This window comes from Acyrthosiphon pisum, chromosome A1 (assembly GCF_005508785.2).
Source record: "Acyrthosiphon pisum isolate AL4f chromosome A1, pea_aphid_22Mar2018_4r6ur, whole genome shotgun sequence".
NCBI lineage: Eukaryota > Metazoa > Arthropoda > Insecta > Hemiptera > Aphididae > Acyrthosiphon > Acyrthosiphon pisum.
Genome location: NC_042494.1, coordinates 12,895,525 through 12,908,036, shown reverse-complemented (window position 1 = coordinate 12,908,036; position 12,512 = coordinate 12,895,525). Strand labels below are relative to the sequence as shown.

General features: G+C 29.1%; 1 protein-coding gene across 2 annotated transcripts in view; it reads left to right on the top strand.

Moving 5' to 3' along the window:
• The window catches only part of LOC100168550 (bifunctional 3'-phosphoadenosine 5'-phosphosulfate synthase), a 22,251-nt gene extending 11,321 nt beyond the window's left edge, over positions 1–10,930 (top strand). The window contains exons 1-11 of one of the 2 annotated variants that reach the window (XM_008184067.3): positions 2,566–2,803; positions 5,580–5,685; positions 5,782–6,017; positions 6,099–6,237; positions 6,484–6,602; positions 9,047–9,253; positions 9,343–9,570; positions 9,636–9,833; positions 9,903–10,109; positions 10,279–10,555; positions 10,639–10,930. In XM_008184067.3, the coding sequence (XP_008182289.1) occupies positions 2,756–2,803; positions 5,580–5,685; positions 5,782–6,017; positions 6,099–6,237; positions 6,484–6,602; positions 9,047–9,253; positions 9,343–9,570; positions 9,636–9,833; positions 9,903–10,109; positions 10,279–10,555; positions 10,639–10,736 (1,863 nt within the window). In that variant the 5' untranslated portion in view covers positions 2,566–2,755 and the 3' untranslated portion in view covers positions 10,737–10,930. Of the gene's footprint in view, positions 1–2,565; positions 2,804–5,579; positions 5,686–5,781; positions 6,018–6,098; positions 6,238–6,483; positions 6,603–9,046; positions 9,254–9,342; positions 9,571–9,635; positions 9,834–9,902; positions 10,110–10,278; positions 10,556–10,638 lie in introns of those variants that run through there. The other variant, XM_003243942.4, reaches the window with a different exon arrangement.
• Positions 10,931–12,512: the final 1,582 nt, after the last annotated feature.

Genomic DNA, 12,512 nt, shown 5'->3' with positions numbered 1-12,512 from the left:
TTTCAAGCTTTTTGATAAACAAATAAAATTTTATGATATTTTAGAAAAAAAAGCTAAAAAAAAATGAAAACTGACAATGTCGTAAAGAGCTCAAAATAAGTCAAAATATTTTGAAAATTTTATCGTGTATAGAAAATGGAAATGTAAACATTCAGTCAAAATTTCATGCATCCACGGTCATTTTTTTTAAAGTTACACCAAAAACCAAAATCGATTTTCTCGAAAACAGATTTTGCGTAAAAATTCCCGTTTTTCCTTAATTTTTCTTTTGTTTTTCCCGGCGCTTTTGAAAACCACTGGGAAATTTAAATTTTGACCTCCCCAATGCACCAACGATATTCACTTTCTGATCGAACAAGATACTGAAGTTGAAAATCGTAGCATTATTTCGACTACTTATCGTGTACACAGACACAAAAAAAATAAAAAAAAAAATAAAAAAAAAAATAAAAAAACACACATCATTGTAAAATCAATACATTCATCGTTTCACTCAGAATCTAAAAGACTGATAAAATTGGAAACATAAACTGTTCCTAAACAGTTCAAAACAAATCAAAATATTTTGAAAATTGTATCATCTACAGAAAATACAAATATAAACTATCAGTGAAAATGTCATGTATATACGGTCATTTGTTTTAATGTTACACCAAAAACCAAAGACAATTTTTTTAAAAATCGATTTTGCGTAAAAATTCTCGTTTTTCCTTAATTTTCCTTTAGTTTTTCAAGGCGCTTTTGAAAATTACTGGGAATTTTAAATTTTGACCTCCCCAATGCACTAACAATATTCACTTTCCCATCGGACAAGATACTGGAGTTGAAAATCAAAGCATCATTTCGACTACTTATCATGTACACAGACACAAAAAAAAACACATCATTGTAAAATCAATACATTCATCGCTCCGCTTCGATCGAAAAATTGGTTCTGCTGAACTAAAATGTTATACGTCCCCATTAGCCGAAGAAATCTAAGTAGGTACTGAATTCTGAAAGTAAAAGCATTCTATTATTTCTATTGGATATTTTAGAAAATGTTCACTATAAATTATTATGACCAGCTAATCGTATATGAACCATTGGGTATTTCGTATTTGGATGTGTATTCAAATTTTTATTTGTGAATTTTGTTTACAGCATACATTTAGATCAAGATTATTATTATGATTAATGAATTAGTCAAATTCTGATGAACACGTCTATACCTATTACCTACTAAAATTATTTGACATTTCCATCTGCACACTGGATTATGAATTTTAGTTTGGCCTTGGATATTATTAATAGAGAATAATATAAATAATATGTGAATAGATAATGCTCATCTTTCATCAGTCATCGCAAATACCTCCAAGACAGGAAATTATAGTCTGATAGGTATAAACGACATTTTCCGGTTATTATTACGTTGTATTTTTCTTGTTTTTATTATTTTCCATTAATATTCATGAGCAAAACCTATAATTGTTTAAAATAACCACCACTATATAGGGTTCAGGTGACAAACATCATCATTATTATTATTTATATTAATTTTAAGTATAATATTAATTTAAAATTGTTTTTATTGTTATTACTTTTTTTATATTCATCGAGACTTACAATTAATTTTAAATAATTATTATGTTACCCATAGCAGCCATTATGAAGAGTATTGATATTATTAATATTATTAATATTGTTATTATTACTAAGTATTATATTATAATACGTTTGTTTATTTGATACTTCATAGATAAGTTAACAAGCTGTTAGTTATTACTTACTAGATTGCAAAAATGCGTGACGTGTTGGGTTTTGTACGACTATATTTGTAGAAAGTTAACAAGTAAATTACAGTTTAATATTAATACACGCTAATAGTGAATTCGTGAACCTCGAGGTATTCAAATTATTCTATTCATTATTCAAAATAATCTCAAGCAAAACAATTTTCATAAAATAAATAAAATTTTTCAACCAAACCTTAATATTAGTATTTCCAAGATATTTATATATGTAGGCATGTAGGTACTTAGTGTCCTATGGTAGGCGTACCTACAACTAATACTAAAATCATTTTTAGCAAATAAGTTGCAATTTATATCCCAGTATATGAATATATTGTTCTTATATGTCTAATGTCATTGATAATAAATTGGACTTTAAAGGTTATCGTTTGGTCTAGTTAAATAAGTTTAATCAGCTTTTATATTCCGTTAACTTTAGTGATAACTGATAAACTACAGGGATAAGCGTCATAGGTACTTCAGTATACTTGATATTCATGTATGTTTTTGCTTATTGTATTTGTATAATTGTATAGTAAAATGTATGTAAAATACATTTACTAAATAGTATTTTGTTTTAGTGATAAAAGTATAAAACATTCGTTTGTACTTTAAAACTTCGTTTGGGATTATTCAAATACTGAACGATAAATTATGTTCAGAAAAAAATTCTTTAAATTGTCATTGGTCTTTGTACTTGCGGAGGCGAAAGCAACATTATTCGCACGAGATCGTAATTGGGCGATGGAGGTCAACGTATAGAGGGGGTTCCTCTGTTCTCGGCAGTCCGTTAGATATCCTAGTACTCCGGTCTTCTTCCGATCAATTGGAAAATCACGCTCGTTGGGCTGACAACCATAAATTTGCTCTCTTTTTATTTAAATATATTTTATCTGGTAACTTACAACTTTGGTATTTCACAGGTTTATAACTTATAAATTGATTTTTGTTCATAAATATTTTATTATTTTAAATTAAAAATGTCGGTTAACGTAAGGGCCAAAGCGGTCCGTGGTCCAAGCAGAAGTGTACGTATATTAATATATTATACATTATATTTACTAAAAAATTTTGTTCACAAACGTATTGTTTTATTTACATCATATTATACTATCACTTAAATCTACAGCCTTTACGTTATTCTTGTCCATATTTCATACAACAATAAATTCAAAACTATTAACTTGAATAATATTAAGTTATAATGATTAGTTAAGTTCAATTAATAATTTTCTTTATGCTTTAAATATTACACCGGCATGAATTGGTCAATAAATCGATCGTTTTATATTTTAATCTTATCGTTTTTCTTTTTTCATGCTTTTTATACGTCATGCCATAATAAACCTATAATAAAACTTAACAAATATTTATTATTTTTCTTATAACGATAAACAATAATTGTTATACTTAATACTCAAGTCAAAAACCATCATAAAATAAAAACAATATTTTTATTTTGATATAGTTGAATCTTATATGAATTAACATTTTAATACCACTATATCATTTTACAAAACTATTATGTTATTTCCTGGTACATTTTATAATAATTTGTTTAATTTAACGATTGAGTATTTGAAGACAATATTTTAATTAGCAATATTTAAGTAATATATTTGGACAAACATCATACATTGAAGGTCGCATTTGGCTTTCACCGGAGAAAGTAGCTTAATACGAGTTTCATAGCACAGTCATTAGGTTGGATTTATTTCCTGTCTTAACGAAAAGTTTCGTAATAACACTTCCGTATCATCACCAGAAGTATCTCATAATCATGTGCATGTTATTAACAAAATCGTGTTATACACGGTGTCGTATTAAATATATATATTAAATTCATTTAGGAATAGGTTATACGTGTTAATGTGTTATATATAATATTTAATACTAAAATGTTGATGTTATTTTTTGTACTGAAGTTGCCTATAAGATTCCACTGTAATCATAAATGTCACTCTTACGCAAGTGTAGAATAAGTGGATAATTGCCAATTTTAAATAATAAAAAAAAATGAAATCTTTGTGCGTGTATTATATCAATTTGTGTATATTTTTTAGTGCAGTAAGTATTATTTGGTTATTTAGAACAGAATTATTTATATACCAAAGATTAAAAAAGTTTTTAATTAAGAAGACGTCATACCCACATGTATTTTCTCGCATCTTACAAACGCACAACACGGAAAATTGTGGGTTCAGAATAATCCATCATAATTTATTATATTTAATAGTGGAATGAATTAAACTATGATCAAATTTAGAGATAAGAATATTATTGATATTTTTTAGTAATAAAAATATATCAAAAAAACCTATGTATGGTTCATTAATAATATTCTTAACGTAAATAATAATATTAAATAAATATATAATATTATAATGGTAATAATTTGCTGTGTTGTGCGTTTTAAGATCAAAACAATACATACAGCTAGGTAGGTATAACGTCCTATTAATGAATAAAATTCAGAAAACGTTAAACTCAATAAAAACTATGTAGTAAGCGAGTTACTACGCAACATTTAAAATAATTTCAATTAGGTACATATTCGGCATTGTACGTCAAACGATCTAGTTCATCCTTTCTATTGTACGAAACATAAATTATTAAATAGCCATGGGGAGTATAGTGACCAAAACGAAAGGATAAACAAATTTACAATTAATCAACTATTTGGGAACGATATTTAAATAATAATACCGCAACAGATTAGCACGACTTTACAAATCGTGTAGAATAGACGGAAGTGATATTTTACAATATGGCAAATATTAGATATAAAAAAGTAGAATTATTTAGTATAATCGAATTTGTAGATAATAAATTAACTAACAGTACATTATGGCAAATACGCAGAATAGATTAGAAATGTTGCAAGGGCGTGGGCTGAGTCGATGGTCACACGGACCACATCCGTTAGAGACAAGATAGCGTATCGATAGGCAGGAGGAGCAGGGACCCGAATATAAAAGGGAGCCTGAAACAGCCTGTATTCAGACGTGTCTACTCCAGAGCACAACAAGCACCTTCACGTCACTCTGTGTAACTTGTCATTTGGACTTAGACAAAATTACTGAAGAACATTTTAATAAACTACAAAGTATCTTTCATCTGTCTACATTTATTTATAAACTACCCTGTCAACATCTTCATCATCAACAAAAGTGGTCTTGCTTCCTGAAAAATCATAATATACTCGTAGTTAACGGCTATCAGAATATTACTCTGACCGGCCCCAACGACGAGAATATTACAATTTACAACTATATAATTTAAAATAAAATAAAAAAAGGGCGACAAGTAGATACCGCTCTGTTGTACAGTAGTATATGCCATTGTAATGGATCTGTTATACTTGAATTCAATGATAAACTATTTTACACGAAAAACACATTCTTGTTGAATAATATATATTAATAATTTTTAAAAAAATAATAAAAATCGAAAATATCTCATAGCTTTGAATACTAAATAGCATAACTTCCCGGTAAACTTTTGTTTTTCTTAAAGGTAGAATATTCTGTTTAGAATCTTCTATTAAAATTACTCATGTTAGTAATATCGCGGTTCGATTTACCGATTAAGATCAACTATACATTGAACTAATATATTTTTTTTAAAGAACTAAATCGATACTAATACTCTTAAATGGCGTAGACATACCCATGCATGTTTTTATTGTATTTGAAAATTGAAATTCAATATTTCAATGGAATCGTAATAATCATTTTAAAAAAAATTTTATATATTGTAATTAATAAAAACGGTAATTTATTTTATCTAAAATGTTGTTTACAGGTAGCGACTAATGTCACTGTTCAGAAACATCACGTTTCTCGTGACAAACGTGGACAGGTTCTCGGCAACGTGCGGGGATTCCGCGGTTGTACCGTTTGGTTTACAGGTCAGTGCGGATAAAAAAGTTAAAATCATTTTTTTTTTTTTAGTGCAAATTTTTTGTAGTATAAATAACGTCAATAATATAAAATATTTTTCTCAGGATTATCCGGTGCCGGAAAAACGTCCGTATCCTTCGAACTGGAAGCGTATTTGGTCGCCAGAGGAATACCAGCCTACGGATTGGACGGCGACAACATGCGAACTGGATTAAACAGAGATCTGGGATTTAGCCCTGCCGATAGAGAAGAGAACATCAGGCGCGTGGCCGAAGTGGCTAAATTGTTCGCTGACAGTGGCGTGGTTACACTGTGCAGTTTTGTGTCTCCATTTCAACAAGTGAGCAGCTAGTGTAAGACCGAAGTCTTACAAATATTACAACTGGTGCAGTTGAAAAACGGTGTTTCTGTCATAATTTAGGACAGGGAAATGGCAAGAAAGATACACGAGGACGCTGATTTACCATTTTTTGAGGTGTTTGTTGATGCACCTTTAAGTGTATGCGAAGAACGAGACGTCAAGGGTTTATATAAAAAGGCCAGGGCTGGTCAAATCAAAGGTAATTTATTTTTTAAACACATACAATTTTGTGAAGAGTTGGATATAGGTTGGATATACCTAGTTGGTAGTTAGTACTTAATATTATAAACTTAATATTATAAATTATTTTACGTATCATATTGATTTATGTGCTAATAACTAAGTGAAATACTAAATATTATAATTGAGTCATCAGCTTATGATAAGTTGTATTTAAATAAGCAATTTAACTATTTAAGAAATACAAAATTTTTTTAATCTTTAGGATTTACTGGAGTTGATCAGGTGTATGAAAAACCAGATTCGCCAGCATTAGTTCTTAAAACGGTTCATTTATCCATAGAAGAGAGTACTATGCAAGTAGTACAAATGCTTGAAGAAAATGTGAGTTTTACCTATGGTATATTACTTATATATAATATTATTATTTATTATGTAGGTACACAGTAATATAATTTTAACTGTTATAAAGCCTTGACGGGATTGTGAATCAGCTATGTGCACAATATCATTTTTCATTACACATGTGTCTTATTGGAATTTTTTAATGATCCCTATTTTTAAATGATATCTCATAAGTTGTCTTAGTGAAAAAGTATTCTAATATTTTGCCCTTACTACAGTGGCGTATTTACGGGGGTCCAGAACCCCCCCCCACATTGACTCATACAAATTTTTCGAAGCTTCAGTTATCAACATTTTCAATTAATATAATGATTTTTTTTGTTATCAGTTTGGTATCGAAAATGGTTGAAAAATACCGAGTTCATTTTTTAATTCAAATATTTTGTAGTTTTGTACATTGACCCTATCCATGAAAAATTCCTAAATACTCCACTGCCTTATCACAGGTACTTGCAACCTCAATACACACACTGTGTATATAAAATACGTTTTTCTTATTTAATTGTTCTTCAATTATAACTTACCAATAAAATTTTAGGACATGGATTTGTTTGATATAATATTAAGAGGACGCATGTGTTGTCTCCGCCTTACAAACGCGTAACATACCAAATTTACGCTCAGAAATTCACGTTTTATGTCGTTAGCTTAAAAATTAGAATGAATCGACTCATAATGAAACTTAATGGTAGGAACATTATCTGTGTTTTGGTTGGAAGTTTTTTTACGATAATTCAGTTTTTAAGTGAGCATTTTTAATTTACATTTATTATGCACGCATAACTCACTTAAAAATTGAATTATCGTAAAATAAAAAGCTAACGGCATAAAATATGAATTTCTGAGCATAAATTTAGTATGTTACGTGTTTGTAAGACGGAGACAACATATCCGAATGTGGCGTCTTCTTAAAGGGCATATTCGTGTAGCAGGTGATCTACCGCGGTTGAGTGATATATGAATTCGGGACGACTGATCTACGTACAAATTAAAAATATATTTTTATAAATAAGGTACTATTTTTATATATAAAATACATCATACCTATTTTTTATTATGTCATATATTATACAAATATAAAAAAAAAAATAAATAAAAAGCCAAATGTAAAAAAAAGTTCTAAGTACAGACCTAAACATTTTTAGTATCAAGTTAAACATTTAAAAAAGTATGTTGAAGATTAACTGACCTCCACCATGCTTCAATTAGATGATTATGTAAAAGTTCCGATGTAATGCAATGTATTTTTCGAAGTATTATCATTTTAAGATGTGACCAAATGCATTATATTGTCTGGACTCTGGGTGTTGGCTCCTGTTAGCGGATCGACAACATTTTTAGAATGGTTTACTGCAGTCAAGTGATTATAACCTTTATTTTGTAAAATATTATAGGGTTTCCTCCATTCATCTGACATGATTGTTCCTGGAAGTATCTCTTTTTCAATTATTGGAATAAGTGTAGCTATCTATCTCAACGTTCAACCACAAAAAAATGTTTCAAAAACCTAAGGTCCTCCTTCTCATTTTCCATAGTAGGTACCTATTCCCGTTATTAGAAGGAATATTTTCAGAATCAGAATCTGAGTTTGAATTATTTGTTGTCTATTCAATTTGCACCTCTATAACCCAGTAGAGAATCCTGTCTCTATTATATTTGTGAGGACGTCACACCCGCATGTCGTGTTGTACCCATCTTACCCGTGCGACACAGAACAATAAAACTTGCTCAATTTCGGTGTTTGAATAAAAACACCTATTAGAAATTTAAAAAATGACAATATTTCGAGCAAAATTGTCAGTTTTTTAAAAAAAATTGAAAAGTAAAGGTATTTTAAAAATTTTGACATTTTTGCTATTTCTACACGATATAATGTACGTAATATTAGGTATAATAGAAAAAACGCAACGAATTTCCCTCAGAAATATTGTCACAATTCAATTTTATTATAAGTATTTTTACCCTAGAACCAAAATTGAGCGATTTATACTCAGACGCGTTTTGTCTTTATCGTACGTATAACGTGTGTGGAGACAACACATGTGGGTGTGATGTCCTCTTAAATCATATATAATATTAATAAATATTAATTAATAAATAATATAATAAATTAATAAATATTGGTATTATTCATATATTAATAATAATAATATTAGATCACCCGCTACACGAATGTCTATTAATTAGAGACACTGTGACACCCAGTAAATAAAATGGAAATTGTAAGAGATGGCTGATTAAACTACATTAGGTTAAAAGTAATTAAGGAATAAAAACAAAAGTTATAATGAAATAAATGTATAAGATATTATATTATTTTAACTTTTTAAGTATTTAGAATAAACAACATTTAAAAGTAATACCTAAAACCTATTGCTTGTAAAATTTAATTTTTGTTTTATTTAAAATGTTTTTCTTTTTAGGAAGTAATTCCCCTGCAAATGAATCGTGACATTGACCGTGTTACCGAACTGTTTGTCCCAGAAAACGCAATAGAAAAAACCAAATCCGAAGCACTATTACTTCCTCGACTTGACATTAGTAAGATGGACACACAATGGGTACAAGTATTGGCTGAAGGCTGGGCAGCTCCACTTGGTGGTTTCATGAACGAAGAAGAATATTTACAGGTATTCAATAACATTTGAAACTATAAATCATTTGAAAATTGTAACGTATGTAATATTATAATATAATATAATATTATTATTATTTGCAGACTTTGCATTTCAATAGTTTTAGTGAGGATGTAAAGCAATCCATACCTATTGTTTTGCCCATAACCACTGATAAAAAGGAACAGCTATTTGGCTGTGAAGAAATTGCTTTATGGTATAATTCAAAACCGATAGCAATACTTCGTAAACCATCATTCTATCCACACCGTAAAGAAGAACGAGTATGTCGTCAATTTGGAACATCGCATCCCAATCATCCTTATATAAAAGTACTTAATTTTTTTAGGCACTTTTTGCCATTATTGTAATTGATATTTTATTTATTATATTTCAGACAATTTATGAAAGTGGTGATTGGTTGGTTGGTGGTAACTTAGACGTTATAGAAAGGATCTTATGGAATGATGGTTTGGACGATATTCGTTTCACACCAAATGAACTCCGTGCAAAATGGAGAGAAATGAAAGCAGATGCAATATTTGCTTTCCAACTTCGAAACCCAATACATAACGGCCATGCACTATTAATGCAGGTTTGTATTATTATATTTTTCTGTATTAATTAATTAATTATTATAGTTAATATAATGATATTTAATTAGGACACTAAGAAAAAACTTCTTGAACGCGGATATAAGAAACCAGTGTTACTGTTACACCCTCTTGGTGGCTGGACAAAAGACGATGATGTTCCACTTCATGTGAGAATACTTCAACACAAAGCTGTACTTAAAGATGGAATTTTGGATCCAGAAAATACTGTGTTGGCTATTTTCCCAGCACCTATGAATTATGCTGGGCCTACAGAGGTATAATTTCTATAGCATAGAATAATAAGTTATTTGTTTTTTCATATTTAGTAAGCAATAATGAATGGACAATTTAGTAGATATTTGCTTAAAATCCAATCTTACTTTGTTATAAAATATTCAATTTACCATAACTAAGTATTTTGGATAATATAACTTTGATTTTTAGGTGCAATGGCATGCCAAAGCTCGTATGTCTGCCGGAGCAAACTTTTACATTGTGGGCAGGGATCCAGCAGGAGTTCCGCACCCAGATCCTAACACATCGGGTGATTTATTTGATCCCACTCATGGTGCTCGTGTGTTGACTATGGCACCAGGACTGTCAGACTTGGAGATCATTCCATTTCGTGTAGCAGCCTACGACAAAACAAAAAAAGCCATGGACTTTTATGATTCTACCCGGCATAATGATTTCAACTTCATTTCTGGCACAAAAATGAGAGGTACCTATTATTTTTGTTGCAAACATTTTATCTAAACTAATCTTACCTATACATTTGTATACAACTAATATTTACACTTTTAGGTCTCGCCAAAGATGGTGTCGAACCACCTGCTGGGTTCATGGCATCTTCTGCCTGGGAAGTACTCGCCAGCTATTACAAATCATTGAACAAACTTTGAACAAGATTTTCATTTATTTATATTTGTCCATAATGGACAGTGGACATTCCTATTTTAATGAACTAACAATCCCTCCATTTCTTTTTAAACTTCTTTACTTCTATGTGTGTGAGTTATTTTAATTTTTTGTTTTTTTTTTCATTATTTTGGTGCGTTGAACAATTTATATTGGTAGTATATAGAATAGCTTTTTTTATTATTGTTATTATACATTAGTATAATACTTGTATACGTTTGAATGATAATAATATTTTTTTAAAAAATTTTGAAAAAATGACAGTAGTATATTTAATTTGTATAGTTTAATTACAGCCATTGAACTAAAAATATTATAATGAACAGTTAAACGACCAAAGTGTATACTCCTATTCATATTGACTATTAGTCTTAGATAGTAATATATTATATTATATAAATTAGTTGTTTTCAGAATGTATTTTTTAATATTATTCTACTGCTATTGCCTATTGATTACAATATTGATACCAATGGCTTAATTCATGTGTTACCATTGTTAAACATTTTAATTTTAATTTAAATATATATATTTTATTTCTAAATTGTTTGTCAATGTGTGCTTTACTATTTTATAGTAGAAAAATATTCAGTTGGTCCCCTAACTAATAAAGTTTAAACCTACCATTTTGTATTTGATTTAGTACTAAAACAACACACATAACATTGTTATTCCAATAATATTATCATTTAACAGTTTTTGCCCTAGGCTAATAAATTACCTGTAACATAAAATGTACATTGTTTTATAGTGGGTGGGATTAAGTACCTATTTGTAAAGTTAGGTTAGCTTAAAATTTCAAAACTCAGTTAAAAAAATATAATATATACTTAATAAGTATATAAGTTTATATTTATTAGGTAATAATATAAGTATTACTTATATTATTGGTACCTAGTGAAATCCGTACTAACATTATCTATGTATAAAGATAATCAAGATCATTTATGTTATTGAGATAACTATATTTTATATGAATACCTACTTTAACAATTTACTTCAATAGTCAATCACTACCTACATCACTGTAACTGTCATAGTGCCATATAAACTATCATTATTCTCAAATATAATAGCCAATAGGTACTCAAACTACTATATTTTTTTGATTTTCTACAATTTACAATTCTTTGAAATATCCAGTTTAATTTCAATGATTTATCATTGTTGTAAAATAATATAATTGGCCTCTGTCCTGTATAATAGTCAATACATAACAAAGGCATTCGCATGCACCTTAAACAATTTACACTGAATTTTCGATTTTTAAGCTATTACGAGTTACAGTCCGGTAGGTAAATAATTACGGCTACCGTATATGAAATCCCTAACCACCAAGTTACATACAACTCAATAAAATAAATAATTAGTGATTACAAATGTCATTTCCACCATATTTTATATATTTAAAATCGTCTATAATAGCGTCATGAATTTATATAGGGGGGGGGGGGCTATAGCCTATTATATTTCTGGTACACAACATAATAATATATATTATTTATATTATTTATATTCTAAAAATGTAACTAAAAAAAAATACGGATTGGGGGGGGGGGCTAAACAAAATTCCAGGGGGGCTATAGCCTATGTCTATAATATAATATGATGTACCTATGTACCTATACCCAACCGTAAAAATCTAAATTTTTGTTAATTTGACTTGCGTGTATAATAAATAATAATATAGGTAATTACACGTTTTGTGCGACTTATACCCATCTGAAAATTCGAATAATTTGACAAAGAAATCAAACAAC